Here is a 15,846-nt window from a genome sequence, read left to right as displayed (position 1 = left end):
TGACGACTCCTAAACATGGTAAAACATATCTAAATCTTGCGCCCTCCCATGAAGGATCCAAGTGACGCAAATCTGAACTGCTGGTTGGCGCCCATGAATGGTGTCCAAAGGAGTCCCAAATGGCATGGACACACGTTGAATCGCACCCATGAGTTTGGCCCATATTTGCTGCCAATTCTGCCGTACGCTACCATTTGAAGAGTCCTTCTGTAGATGCAAGTTTCCATGCCGCAAATTGGTGAAGTGGTGTGCGCAGATGGTCCTGGGTCCGCTGATCCTTGGCCTGATGAATCTAGACTGCTGCATCTCCCTGGACGGATGGCTATAGAAGAGTCTTTGCTTGGCATGGACTCCTCCATAGATTTGTTGGCTTCCCTTTTGAAGAATCCTGCAAATCTTCCCAACTTGGTAAGCTGGGCTCTCATGACGTGCGTCCTGGTTGGCCGAGATGCGGATCCCAGTTGGCTGGTGGCAAATACAAATATTCCTCTTATAGTAAGCTGGGCTCCTAGGACGTGCATCCTGGTTGGTCGGGACGCGCGTCCTGGTTGGCCGGAATTCGAGATCCGACTGGTCAGGACATGTGTCTGTTGGATGAAGAGTTCTTTCTGCAATGGGACTCCTCTTGGCCATTGCTCGTGCTGGATCTTTGGGCCCTCGGATTGCTGAGGTGTCGTGCACGAAGAGTCCTTCCTTGGCCGCCCTATTGCCCTTTGGCGCCCATCTAGTTGGCGCCCTTGATGCTCTCCATGTGGACGGTTGGCTATGCAAGAGTCCTTGCTTGGCATGGACTCCATGGATTTGTTGGCTTTCCCATGAAGACTGAACTTGTTGTATATGGCGCCGTCCCATGTGGCTCCCTTGGATTGCTTCCATGTGGCTCGACTGGATATGGCCTCCATAGAAGAGTCTCACTGGGACTTGGTCACTGCATGGCTGGCCGAAGGTGAGGTGGCGCGCAGGTCGGGCACGTGTGCACGCTTGCTGGCCACGTGCTTGACGCGGCCTGGCGAGATGGCACGCATGCATGGGGGCGCATGGGCACGGGCGACGCGCATGGGTGTGCGCGGCCGCCGGCTGCTGGGCGTGCGCAGGTGTGAGCATAGGCAGGTTGGTCCTGCGCTGCCTCGGCCTTGCGCGCAACGCTGGGCGTGGCCTCGCGCACAGGCCGCAGGTCTACTAGCTTGCCATGGGGCATTGCTAGCCTGAACATCGCACGCAGGCATTGTACATGGCCTGTGCGCGGGTCTGCTATAGGGCGCGCCGAGCGTGGGCGTTGCGCGCAAGCTGGAGGCCTTGCGTGCAGGGCGGATGCGAGTTGCGAGCAATGCTAGTGTTGGGGGAATGCAAGTTCCCCCGAGTACATGAGAGCCTTGCCGGTACGGGACCGGATGACGGCCGACCTCGGGCGGCCGAACTTGATGCCCGACTTCGAAACGCCCGACCCGAAGGACGCCCGACCCCGGGAGTCGGACTCCACCAACTGTCCACTGTGAGTACTTTCTTCTACGGCCCGACGCAGGATCACGCCTTAGGTGGCTTACTCCACAATTAATATGCCTGACCTCTGCACGCCTTAGGCGGCTTACTCAACAATTAATGCGCCTGGTCCCAGGACACCTCAGGCGGCTTACGCCGCAATTAATGTGTATGGCCTTCGTAAATCTTCAGCTTATTCTACAATAAATGCATGGTTCCCGACTGTTTGTAAATCTCCAGATCGCTCTCGCAAATCTCCGGCCTGTTCTACAATAAATGCATGGCTCTCGGCTGTCTGCAAATCTCCAGATCGTCACATCGAGCCAGCTCGGCTGCAAGGCAATTTCTGATTCCGACCTCGACACAGCATTAACTCCCGCAGCCATGCATCAATTCAGGCAGTGTACCTGATTGTACGATGACTTGCCCCATCACATCACAGGTAACCCAGTATCCCCCTATACAAGGGATACCCCGCTGCCTTAGCGGGGGAGGAATCTCTCTCTCTCTCTCTCTGGAGCTGATATTCCACCTTTTACTTTTGCCCCCCTCTGACTTAGCCATCGGAGGGCCGGCGTCGGAAAATCCGGCCACCGGCTTTTTGCAGGTTCTTCCCGGAGGACGCCGCCCGCCGACGGACTGCCGCCGCCCGCGCCAGCCTCTTCTCGCCGGAGCCCCAGTCTTCTCGGTCCAGTGGTTGCCCCCGGGCCCAGTTTCCAGCAACAGTGGGCGCTAGAGGAAGGGCCCGAGTCATGGCCATGAAGCTGAGAAGTAAGAGAACCTCCAATGCTTCCCGGCGTCTTCCCCCAAGTCCTGGACATTCTGTCCAGGATTCACCGCCCGCGATTAATCCGACTCCTCAAATTCAGCCGGAACAGTTCACCGCCCTGGTGCAGCAAGTCCAGGCCTTGACCGCCGCCATCCAAAGCCTGCAACGTGGAGGAGCTCCGCCCATGCCGCCTCCACAAGTTCAACCGGTCCTCCCTCCAAACGGACCGGTCCCCCAGGGCCAGAATCCTCATGAGTCCCCCAGAGACAACAATGAAGAACGAGTGTCCCTCCGGAGGGAGTTACCAAAAAAAAGCCTGGGCAAAAGGTAGCAGCCTTCAGAAGCTGAATCTGCCCCGGACTACTATGGATCGGAGCAGTCTACGGTGACTCTCCCCCAAGTGGAGGAGCTTGATAGGAAGGTCGAGAACTTGGAGCGCCAAATTGAAGCACTCCACAGCAGGAGGGTAAAGGGTGAGGGTGACTGCGAGTTTACCACCAAATCCCCCTTTTTCCGCCAGATCGAGGGTGAGCCGGTCCCACCGAGGTTCAAGATGCCCCAGGTGGAGCCTCACAATGGCACCGCCGATCCCCTCGACCATTTGGAGAGCTACCGAGCCCTTGTGGCCCTGCAGGGGTCCTCTGAGACTGTGCTTTGCAAGGCCTTCCCAGCTACACTTCGGGGAACTGCTCGGCTTTGGTTCTCTGGACTGAAGCCGGGCTCGGTGTCTTCCTTCGAGCAGCTCGGCCGGCAGTTCGTCACCAACTTCGCTGCTAGCCGACGACAGCGGCGGACATTGGATTCCCTTCTGGATGTCAAGCAGAAGGAAGGGGAATCCTTCAGAGAATACCTCGACCGCTTCACCGCCGCGACTTGGGAGGTTCGCGAGCTCGACCAGTCGATAGCCATGTCAGCGCTGAAGACTGGGGCTCGCTCCTACAGATTTCTCTTCTCCATTGAGAAGAGCTTTCCGGCTAACTTCACCGAAATGCTGGCATGAGCTCGGAAATATGCAAAGGCCGAAGAGGCTATTGCCTCTAGGCGGAGCGCGGCCGAGCCAGCCTCAAAGAAGCAAAAGAAGCGTTGCGAAGAACGCGGCCGCCCAAGAAGCCGTTCCCCCCGCCGGGACAGAAGCCTACCTCGGCTGAGAAGCCCACCTCGACAGCAGGGGCGGCTTCGCCCAAAGTCTCCACCTCGACCAAGATCTCCACCACGGCCTCGTGTATACTCGGGAAAGTATGAGAACTACACGCCCATCAACGCACCCCGAGCCGAGATCCTGATGGAGATCGAAGGCCACGATTTTTTCCGGCCCCCGCCTCCGATGCGGAACGTGGGAGCCCTTCGCAATCCCAAGAAGTACTGTCGCTTCCATCGGAACCGCAGCCATGACACGGAGGACTGCTTTCAGCTCCGGGATGAGATTGAAGCGCTCATCCGCCGCGGGGTACTCAATCGGTTCGTGAAGAACCAACGTGAAGAAAGAAGGCCGGCGGAAGACACCGTGCCGCCTGAAGACCCAAATGACAACAGGCCTATCGCCGGCACCATCAATGTCATCAAAGGAGGAAGCTCAGCCGAAGAGTCAACTGAGGAAAAGACCTCCCTGAAGCGCCCGCGCACCTCCGAAGCTATCTTATTTTCGGATGAGGACTTAGGAGAGGTCAAGACCCCTCATGATGATGCCGTGGTTATATCCATGGTTGTAAACAAATTCCATGTAAAACGGGTCTTGGTTAATAATGGAAGCTTGGCGAATGTTTTGTATTATCATGTCTACCAAAAAATGGGGTTAGTAGAAAGCTAGCTTCGGAAAATAAATACCCCATTGGTCGGATTTATCGGGGACTCAGTCCCGGTGGCGGGCGAGGTTAGCCTTCTAGTAACGGTTGGCCTCGCCCCCCGAGAAAGCACCGTAAGGAAGGACTTCCTTGTGGTCCGCCTGCTTGCAGTCTACAATGTTATTCTTGGGCGACCAAGACTCAACGCCCTTCAGGCCGTGGTCTCAACCTATCATTTGCTCGTGCGGTTCCCTACTGCTGAAGGAATAGGCGAAGCCCGAGGAGACCAGATGATGGCTAAGCAGTGCTACATAGCGACATGCAAAGCCAAGCAGAGGACCGAAGCGTCAAGCCAACAAGAGCTACTGACCGAGGCCTCGACCCAGGCGATAGATCGCACGCTACCCATCGAGATCTTGGACGTGCGAGATAACCCCTGGGAAAAGCGGGTAGAGCCTGGTGAGCTTCTTACCCAAGTTTCCTTACTAAAAAATTTTCCAGAATTAACTGTGCAGGTCGGCTCCGGTCTGAGTCCCCGCGAGAGGGAGCGCCTGACCGAATTTCTTCGGGCCAACATAGACGTTTTCGCCTGGTCGCCCACCGACATGCCGGGGATCGACCCCGGGATCATGACTCACCGACTCCAAGTGAAGCCGACCTGCAGACCCGCGAGACAGAAGAAGCGGAGTTCTGCTCCGGAGCGACAGCAAGCGACAGCCCAGGAGGTGGACAAGCTTCTTGAAGCTGGCTTTATCCGGGAGGTCTCCTACCCAGATTGGCTCGCCAATGTGGTCCTCGTAAAGAAGCCAATGGAAAATGGCGTATGTGCGTGGACTACACCGACTTAAACAAGGCCTGCCCGAGGGATAGTTTCCCCCTCCCCAGCATCGACCAACTTGTTGACTCTACTTTGGGGCACCAGTTGCTGACCTTCATGGACGCCTTCTCGGGGTATAACCAGATCCGTATGGCACCGAAAGATGAAGAGAAGACTGCCTTCATTACTGACAAGGGCACCTACTGTTATAAAGTGATGCCGTTCGGATTGAAGAATGCGGGAGCCACCTATCAAAGGCTAGTCAGCTAAATCTTCAAAGACCAGATAGGTCGAAATATGGAAGTCTATGTGAATGACATGCTGGTGAAAAGTCGGGCAGCAGAATGCCATGTGGCCGACCTCAATGAAACATTCTCCAAGCTCCGAAAGTATCGGATGAAACTCAACCCAGCAAAGTGTGCTTTCGGAGTCACCTCGAGCAAATTCCTGGGTTTCATAGTAACCTAGCGCGGAGTCAAAGCCAACCCCGAGAAGATCCGGGCGCTGCAGGAGATAGCGCCACCGAAGACAGTCAAGGAGGTGCAGCGGCTTATCGGGCAGATCGCAGCCCTTGGAAGATTTGTCTCCAGGTCGGCTGAGCGATGCCTCCCGTTCTTTAAGATCCTCAAGCAACCGAAAGATTTTCTATGGTCGCAGGAATGCCAGCAAGCCTTTGAGGAGCTCAGGCGCCTTCTCGCCTCTCCTCCGCTACTCACCAAACCTCAACAGGGCGAAGTTCTTTACTTATACTTGGCTGTCTCTCCAGTTGCAGTGAGCTCAGTTCTGATCAGGGAAGAAAAAAGGCTTCAAAAGCCTGTCTACTACACCAGCCAGGTTCTCAGGAATGCTGAGACCCGATATTCTAAATTAGAGAAAACGATCTTCGCCCGATTGTTTTTGCTCGAAGACTCCGACCCTACTTTCAGGCTCACACCGTGATCATATTGACCGACCAGCCTATCAAGCAAATCTTGCAAAGGTCGGACCGGGCCGGAAGAATTGCCAAATGGGCAGTCGAACTCGGGGAATTTGACCTCCAATACCGTCCAAGACCGGCAATCAGAGCTCAAGCACTCGCCGATTTCATCGTGGAGTGCACTTTGCCGGACGACCCCGAGCACCCACTCACGTCAGCGAAGGAAACTCCGAAGAGCCGTGGGTCCTATATGTGGACGGCTCCTCGACTCCGAGGGGTAGCGGAGCCAGCCTCATCCTTACAAGCCCGGATGGGATAGTGGTGGAGCAAGCCCTACGCCTCGAATTCCCAGCTTCAAACAATGAGGCGGAGTATGAAGCGCTTGTGGCGGGGCTCAAGCTGGCGAAAGAATTGAAAGTCGGAAATCTTAAGGCCTTCAGTGACTCCCAACTGGTCGTAGGCCAGGTTGTGGGAGACTTCGAAGCGAAGGAGCCGACGATGCAGAAATACCTTCAAAAAGTGCGGGACCTCACATCCGATATGGGCTCCTTCAACATTTATCATGTCCCCAGGGCTGAAAACTTCAGGGCTGACCAACTATCGAAGCTGGCTACATCCTGCATGAGTGAGCTGCCCAAGGCGGCGGCGCTTGAATATCTCCAAATGCCCAGCATAGAAGAACCTGAACCGGCCATGTGCGTAGATGCCGAGCCGAGTTGGATGGACGAGCTCGTCGACTATCTACAAAATGGAGCTCTCCCCCACGCCAAACTCGAGGCTCGTCAGGTCAAACGTCTGGCTTCCCGCTTCATAATATATGAAGGCAAGCTCTATCGGAAGTCCTTCACCTCTCCTCTTCTTAGATGCCTCCGCCCATCAGAGGCGGATTACGCCATGCGAGAGGTCCATGAAGGGATATGCGGGAACCATCTGGGAGGCCGGGCGCTGGCCCATAAAATTTTGCGCCAAGGATACTTTTGGCCCACACTCCAAAAGAATGCAACAAATTTTGTTCGGAGGTGCGACCGATGCCAGCAGAACGCCAGTATCCAACGCCGACCCTCGGCCCCGCTTACCTCCATCGGCTCCCCCTGGCCATTCACCCAGTAGGGAATCGACATCCTGGGCTCGTTCCCCCTAGCGATCGGGCAGAGAAAGTTCCTGATTATCTCTATCGACTACTTTACTAAGTGGGTCGAAGCTGAACCAGTGGCCTGGATCACTGAGCAGAAGATGCGGGACTTTGTATGGAAGTCGATCATCTGTAGATTCGGACTCTCCTGCATTCCTATATCCGATAATGGTCGCCAATGAAAGTGAATCCTAGGTTCTTCGGTGTTTAGCATGCTGAATTTTTTTTTTAAAAAAAAACCATGGCTGAACCTGATCGGGTTGCCTACGTACCCCTTCACAAGGAGAATCAAGCCACACGTAGTTCTTTTAAAATTTCAAAAATACAGCGGAAAAATGAATCAAACAATTTAATTCATGCATGCTTACAAGATCAAATCTAGAAATCAGCACATTAAGAACACATAGGATTATGCCGGAATCGTTTAAACAATTATGCTAAAACTTTTATGCATGATTAACTATCAGATCTGAAACTTAAGAACTCTATTCCAATTAATCTCCGAATATCCATCGAATGGATTCTGGAGATATCTCCGTGAGGAGCCCCAAAAGAGGGTAAAACCTCGGAGAATCGGACCTAGACCTTGACACCATAATAAATGATTAATGCTAGATTAATACCTTTTATGATGGATGAAAGTTGTGAATCTGATTCTTGACTTCGCAGCCACACACACGAATGGCCTCTACGAGAAGTACACGCGAAGTCCTGAAGGATCTTCTTCCGCAACAGTGCTAGCAGTTGCAGAACACTTGAAAGCTGAAATCTGCCCGTCGGGATTCAATCAACTGTTGATCAATCATTTTGAAGCAGATGGAGATGAGGTTTGTAAGAAAAGTAGAGGACTCAGATCTGATCTTGAATCTTCTAGATATTCACCCTGAAAACCCTATCTAAAATGGAGAAGAAGAGGAAGAGGAGGCGGGTGAGGAAGAAGGCTACAATGGATGTGTTTTTGGTGCCCATGTTTGACCCCTTTTAATGGCCTCCGAATTTTCATTCAAAATTCGAAATTTATTTTCAGAAAACCTCTTTTAGTTGGCACATGCAAAGGAATAGGAACAACCCAAATCATATCTTAACCAAATCTGATTTAAATTCAAATTTTAAACACATGTGCAAGAGGGAAGGAATTTGAAATCCATGCGGCAAGGTAAAACACTTCATAATTTCGAAATCACCTCTTGAAATTCGAATTTAATCCATTCAAAAACTCATACGCCACCTTGGCTGATGGTTTGAGTGATTAAAATCATTTAACACATTGCTTAATGTTTGAATTTAAATTCAAATAACAAACAATGTCGCCATGTGTCAAGCAATGGGTCCATGTGCCATGCAATAATTTTGGTTTATTTAAAATTCATGAAATCCAATTCCATGTCACCAATAATTGCCACATCATCTGAGCCTAATCCCCTTGGGTTGCACCTAATCAAATTTGGTCAAACCCGAATTAAAACAATGCAATTTGGTTGAACCCAATCTAATCAGGTCAGACCCTGATTGAGCTCAAATTGAATCCAATTCAATTTTGGCTCATGCAAACTCAATCAAATTGAATTAATTACTTTGTGTTGAACCTAATCCAATTAGGTCAATCCCCAATTAAGAACAAATTAATTTAAAATTAATTTGATCAGCTAAAGTCCTTTTTGGTTCTAACCTAATCCAATCATGTCAAAATCTTGATTGAGCCCAAACTTGAATCCAATTCAATTTGGCTCATCCTTAGCACAATTACTCAATCAAATTGAGTTTATTAGTAATTTAATTACTAATTAATCCTTCAATAATTACTTTAATTATTTTATAAGATAATTTGCCAATCAAATTGACCAAATTATCCCTGAATGATTCTTAATCATTCATCAGCTTTCTTGATCAATCAGGAATCTTCTATGCGTGTGACCTCATAGGTTCGAACCTAAGCCGGTAGACTAGTATAGGAACAATTTCCTACACTAATTGATGTGACCATCTAGCAATGGTACCCAACGTCCGGATAGGCCGAATATATGCGAAGCAAATATTCTGGAACCCTGAACTATGGTTACTGTATAATTCAATCCTTTTGACTCCTAATACCAGGATGACTTAGAGCTCACTGTCAACCCTATAATTAGTACATCCATTATGTGATTAACTTTAGATATCCCGTGACTCCTCACTGGGATTACCCTGGCCAAGGTTTTGCTAAATTAATCACAAGACATTATCTCCTGTTTTCAGGAGGGGTCAATTCCATCTTGACTCACAACTGACTACGCAAGTACTTGACTGCACCCAGTGACCTTCCGTCACTGAATTAGAAATTCAGGTAGTCCGGTACCAAAGTACAGTGAGTTGCTTGCTAGTCACAGATTGCGGTCTCAGGTCAGAGGGCCAAACTTATATCCATATCCACTCGGAACATCTCTCGATAGTAGAGCGTTCCGGAATTGGTCACGTTCAGTGAAATATACTCCTATACTTCACCTGTGTGGCATACCAGTGTCTCCACACTCCTTGGTTAAGAGGACAACCAACATATATGTCACACAACGACCTAATCTCGATAATGCTGTCGTCCTAGTAACAACATATCATTTGGTCGCGAACAAGTTTAAGGACTCAAAGATAAATCCTCCTTTATCATAACATAAGTCCTAAGGACTTCATCATATAAGAGTTCATTTGAAGATGAAATGATGAATAATGCCAAATAACACTTTATTAATTTGTCAATTTATTTACAAAATTCAATCATCAATATGCTGACGATTGACATTTAGGATACAAATCCCAACAGCCAATTCGACAACATCCGCTTCAGGGAATTCTGCTCCGAGCTTGGCATTGACCACCGCTTCACCTCGGTCGCCCATCCTCAAGCAAATGGAGAAACCGAGGTAACAAATCGTACCATCCTGCAGGGGCTTAAGGTCAGGCTTGATCAGTCCAAAGGACAGTGGGTCGAGGATTTGTATAATGTTCTCTAGGCCTACCGGATTACGTTCCGACTACCCACAGGCGAGACCCCTTTCAACCTGGCATATGGGACGGAAGCTGTCATCCCCCTAGAGATCGGTCTCCCCTCTCCGAGGGTGGAGTGCCACGACACCGACTTCAACTCTTCTCAGCTCAGGAATAATCTAGATCTCGTTGAAGAAACGAGGGAGGCCGCTCGAATCCGCATGGCGAGATACCAACAGAAGGTGGCCCGATACTACAACTCCAAAGTTAAGCTCAAGCTTTTCAAAGTAGGGGATCTCGTCCTCAGAAGAGTTGAAGCCTCTCAGCCCACCAAGCAGAGGAAGCTAGCCCCAAATTGGGAAGGACCTTACCGAATCGCGCGAGTCCAGCGGCCCGGAGCGTACAAATTGGAGTCCCTTGAAGGGACCCTCATCCCACGGAGGGCCGGCGCCGGAAAACCCGGCCACCGGCTTTTTGCAGGTTCTCCCCGGAGGACGCCACCCGCCGACGGACTGCCGCCTTCCGCACCAGCCTCTTCTCGCCGGAGCCCCAGTCTTCTCGGTCCAGTGGTTGCCCCCGGGCCCAGTTTCCAACAACAGCTAGGGCATTGCGTGCAGGCATGGCCCGCTGATAACCTCGCATGGGTGTTGGGCTTGGCCTGTGCGCGGTTCGTTGTTAGTCCTTTTGGTCGGCAGGCTGCGGCCTATCTTATAAGCACATAATATGCCTAGAATCAGGCCCGAAGTCGTGGTTGGGGTCCTCCGAGTCGCTGCGCCTGCGTCGAATTTGGCTCGGCGGAGCGGGGTCCTCAACACCCTTCCTCTTGGTGTGCACGCATAGGTTGCGGGACAGGCACGTGAGGTGGATAGGAGTCCTCCTTTTTTGATTCTGTTGCGATTTCCTTTGCTGTACCCATTTTTCTTTTTCCTTTTTTTTTTCTGATGTAAAGGGAGGTAAAAAAAAAAAAAAAAGCAGCCATCCAACTTTTATGGAAGAATAATCATATTTATAACAGAGATGAGGGAGCTAGACCCTATTTTTGCTTTTAAAAAAAATAGACACTTCTGCAATTTCCTTTGCGAACGTCATCTGTTCTTAACCAACCCATATGAATTTTGGCACGATCATATAGTCGTGAATAATAAAGTTTAATGAACTATTATACAACAGAGAGATGAAAAATGATATGCATCCCCTAACAGCATTCTCTGAACCTTGATAAACCAGGTTCATATATCAACTATTGACAACAATTTTTGCCCCTTCTATTTCGAACTTGGGGGGAATTTCTCAACGATGCGTTACGCCAATTCTATGGTTGGATTGATGAAATTTAAGTGTTATCAAATCATTAAACAAAAAGAAGAAAGAAATAATAGGCAATGCGCATGCGAGATTAGTATGAGCAGCCGGTTTACCCAAAAGAAAAGAAAAAAAAAGAAAGAAAGAAAGAAAGAAAGAAAAAGCAGCAATAAGCTATCGAAAAAGCAACATCTGATGCCTGATGATCGGTGAAACTGGTTTTTCTGAGATTCGTAAGGGAACAAATTCACATCTTGAGGGACAAAATGCCGAGTATCAATCAATTTTTTAAATATAATCACAGCTAGCTGCTCTCTTCCACTGCTGTCTGGTTAGCTAAAAGATCGATCTATTGAGGCGATTGTATATATTGAGACCCCAAAGCAGAAGGAGGCACTGAAGAAGAGGGTCCGAGACCTGCTGAGGGAGGAGAAGATCGGTCTGGGGTTTATCTTAGTGTATACGAATTGTTGAAGGAATGGAGGAATACTGAATATCTTGTTTTACTGAAGTGCTGCTCCATTGGTTGATTTAATGGTGTTTTGCACACAAAGTATTAAATAAGTATTTAGTGCTCCTCCATCGCATGCAGCGGGCAGCATCTTCAGTGCCGAGACATGATGGACGAGATGCAAAGGTGGCCCTCCCCTAGAGGTGATCAAAACCCGGGCCAGGCCGGGCTCGGGCCGGGCTCTACAGCAGAAATTAGGCCCGATGACTATGCCCAGACTCGGCCCGGCCCGACTGTCGGGCTTAAATTTTTGTCCAGGCCCGACCCAACCTTATAAATCTGGTCCCAGGCCCGACCCGACAGGCCCGACCCGACCAGCCCGACAGGCCCCGACCCGATAGGCCCGACCCGACAGGCCCGACCCGACAGGCCCGATTTTTTTTTTTTTTTTTTGAATCTAGAAATGGGCAAAAATGGCCCAACAGCTTAATGGCTCTCTAAATTGGTTAATTGGTTAATGTTAAGGATATAACTAGCCTATTTTAAATAGATAGTGTTGGTGGTGGTTTCAAACTTTGGAATTTGGATATATCTACAAACATTAAAAAAGAAAAAATTTGCAGCTTCAAGCCAATAGAAAGAAAATAAAATGTATGAAACACTGTTGTCCAGCTGAAAATTACAACCCAATAATAAAAACTGCAAACTTAGACAAAATACAAATTACATTGTCCCATTAACATTATAACAAACATGCATCTTTGTGCATTCAAAAGTTTATAAAAGTTCATAATTCTTGAAACCACTTTCATAATAGAAAACTGTAGAACATCCTTGCATCTTCTAACTCTCAAACCTACAAACACAAAATTGAAACATTAGCAATTGTTGATTGAACATGAATAATTATTAGAGTTATTAATAAAATATCTAAATAACAACAATTGTTAGCCTATCAAAAAAATTATACAACTATTTATAAAAAAATTCAGTTCATAAGAATTATCATAATACAAATAAAGCACCATCCAACCGGGAAAAAAAAAAAACAGGGGAGAAGAAACTGAGAGGAGAAAATTCAGAGAACCTCCACCCTCCAAGAAGTCCATCTCCAATCCCCCGATCTTTCTTCCTGATGGCCCAGCTCGAACTGGGTTACTGGAGCACTGTGATTGTGAGGGAAGGAAAACCAAGACCAAAACCAAAAAAGAGAAGGGATGAAAGATCCCTCCTCTCTTTCTCTGTCTCCCGTCTCCACCCAAAACAAAACCACTGTCCCCACTCCCCACTCTCCCACTGTTCCGAGCTCTCTCGCTGCCCCCCCACCTCTCTCTCTCTCTCTTTCTCTCTCCGGGCTTGGGCAAAATCTACCGGGATCGAGCTCGAAGAGGAGGAGGAGGAGGAGAAAACTCTTACCGGTGACTGTGAGTCGGTGACCGGAGCCGCGGAGGTTGCCGTCCGGGAGAGAAGGACGCGAAGAGCCGTCGGCCGGTCGTTGAAGAGGCGACGACACCGAGAGGAGGCGGCTATCAGGCTCTCAGCGAGGGAAAAGGGGGGGCGGGGGCGGCGGCGGCGGCGGCTCTCAGCGAGGGAGGGCGGCGGCGGCTCTCAGCGAGGGAGGGGGGCGGCGGCGGCTCTCAGTCTCAGCGAGGGAGGGGGGGCCGGCGGCGGCGGCTCTCAGTCTCAGCGAGGGAGGGGGGTGTGGCGGCGGCTCTCAGCGAGGGAGGGGGGGGCGAGGGAGGGGGGGGGGGCGGCGGCGGCTCTCAGTCTCAGCGAGGGAGGGGAAGGGAAGGGAAGGGAAGGGAAAGCCCAAAGGTTAGGGTTTTTGTTAAATTTTTTTAATATATTATAATTTATAACAGGATTTTATAGTCGGGCCGGGCCGAACCAGGCTATTTTTAACATTTTCAGGCCCGGCCCGAATTTTTTGGTCGGGCCGCTTTTCCTGCCCAGGCCCGATCAATGGGCCCTTTTTCAATGCCCAAGCCCGAAAAATTTCGGGCCGGGCCGGGCCGGGCGGGCAGAAGGCCCGTGATCACCTCTACCCTCCCCTCGGCATGCCTACATATCATCCATGATTCCAATACACAACGACCTCTACGATGCCACCAATATTGACCACCCGAATCTGGACTCACCAATAATTAAGAAAGTCATGGCAGATCCTGCAGATCTTGTAAACCTGAAGGCATTCGCAGGAGCTCCACTAAAATATTTCTTCAGTCACCATCAAGGCATACAGAATATTATTAAAGCTAATAGATAGAATAATTTAATGATACGAGGACATCATGACTAATAATACTCTCTTATAATTCATTCAGCATATAATACTAAACACCATTAAAAGCAAAGCTATATCATTTATACCGCCACATGCCTCTCAACCCATCTCCCGACCGAGCCAAGTAATGATCCAGCTAACCCGCGATCTAAACCGACTTTTCTGTGGCCAGCAATGCGTCTTAGGATTTATTTGGTTCGCAAATAAATAAATAGTTTATTTGATGAAATTAAAAAAAATAGCATTTTTATAAAAATAAAATTCTTATGTTTTATAAAAAAATATAAAAAATATGAAAAAACTATTTTTTCATCGGTTAGAAAATGAATTTTTTTTCGAAAACTATTCTTAAACTATCGAAATTAATAAATAATATTTTTTTATTAAGAGTATAATAGATATCCTATATAACTTCAGAAAAATAGATGTCCAATCAAATATAACTCATTCTGAAATGTACCAATTTTCTAAAAAAATATATATTTTTAGAAATTAGTTTTTTAAAAATATTTTGATTGAAAAAAAAAGTTCGGACCACACGAGTCCTATCCTCCAGCGTGGATGAAATGTAGCTCTTTTATGTTTATTTATTTAGAAATATTTGATAACTTCCTCTCCTCTTGCGTGGGTGGAATGTAGCTTTTTTTACATTTATTAAGATAGAAATACTTGATAACTTCCATAAAAGGACGCAGTAATATTTGATAACTTCCTCTCCGTTTGTTTTTTCCCTCTTCCTCTCTTTTTCTTAGGCATTTGTCTGATACCGGCTCTCACGTACGACCATCCGGGGTGGCTTTGCCTCCCTCTTCGTTAAAAAAAAAAAGAAAAAAAGAAAAAAAAGTACGATCATCTGGTCCATAAAATCCAATTTAATATGAGACGTTGTGCGCAATTTTAGTGCAGGTGTTTTGTCCTTCCGGGCAACGGCACACCCAGCACACGAGACAAAAATGCCACGGAGAAATAAATAGGGAGAGACGAGAAAAAAGATACAAGGGAACCCCCAGTCCCCACTTAATTCGGGGCGCTCTTCTTGGCACAAAAAATAAAAAAAGAAAAAATCGGGAAACTCCTCGCGTGATGCCTCTTTCCAACCCCTGCAAAAATTAGCAGCACGAGGCAAAATTATACCATACATCCGGTCTACCAGCTCAGTTGCAGACCTATGTAAATCTGCCCGCATGGAGCTACCATACCTGCAAAATAAAAACACGAAAAAGCTAAATAAAATCCCAATTGTGTCCCCTTCTATCACCTTAGGCATCCCGAGTGTGGCCTCTTCTCCTCCTCCCCATCCCTCACCGCCGCCCACCGTATTGGCCTCCGCTGCCTTTCCACCAACGCCGCCGCCACCCCCTCCACCTTTGCCGCCTGCAGCCGCCTCGTCTCCTTCTCCCTGCTCGCCAACGCCGCCGGCCTCTGCTGCCTCTCCACCCCCGTCGCCACCACCTCCGCCTCCCGCAACAGCCCCCTCTAGATCTGCTTCTCCCCGCCGCTTACCCCCGCCTATGCTGCCGGCCGCTTCCGCTGCCTCTCCACCCATGCCGGCATCCCCTCCACCTCCGTGGGATGCTGGTAGCAATTCCAAGGGATGCTTGGCCTACACCGTCGAGAACAACCACCCGCTGCCCACCCACCTCAACTCCCTTTCCGGCACCACTCGCCACAAGTTCCTCCTACCTACCTCCATCCCTCCCCAACCCCATCACCTGCAGCCGGCAGCGAAGCCGGCGACGGCGAGGGTCGGAATCGGTGGGCGCGTCAGAGGGCTCGGTTCATAACGTCGATGTTCATGAGAGGGTAGGATCCGGAGGTAAGGTGGGAGTCTTTTCTTCCTTTGTTTTTTTCTCGATTAGATTTTTCTCTCCATCGATGAGGAGCGGCGGAGGTTCATGGTGTTGCTGGAAATTGAACCCGGGGGCGACCGGTCCGCTAGAAAGGAGGAGCTCTGGCG

The 15,846-nt window shown here is 49.3% G+C and overlaps 1 protein-coding gene across 1 annotated transcript; it reads left to right on the top strand.

The window, feature by feature from the left end:
* The first annotated feature begins 3,530 nt into the window (after positions 1 to 3,530).
* On the top strand, positions 3,531 to 15,369 carry LOC149751075 (uncharacterized). Its single transcript, XM_089928061.1, has 2 exons — positions 3,531 to 4,039; positions 15,153 to 15,369. Exons 1-2 carry the CDS (start codon positions 3,531 to 3,533, stop codon positions 15,367 to 15,369), a joined length of 726 nt encoding a protein of 241 aa, XP_089784187.1.
* Positions 15,370 to 15,846: the final 477 nt, after the last annotated feature.

This window comes from Phoenix dactylifera, chromosome 17 (genome assembly GCF_051530095.1).
Source record: "Phoenix dactylifera cultivar Ajwa chromosome 17, Ajwa_hap1_PhDact_Kaust_v1.1, whole genome shotgun sequence".
NCBI lineage: Eukaryota > Viridiplantae > Streptophyta > Magnoliopsida > Arecales > Arecaceae > Phoenix > Phoenix dactylifera.
This window is presented reverse-complemented; position numbering and strand designations above follow the sequence as displayed.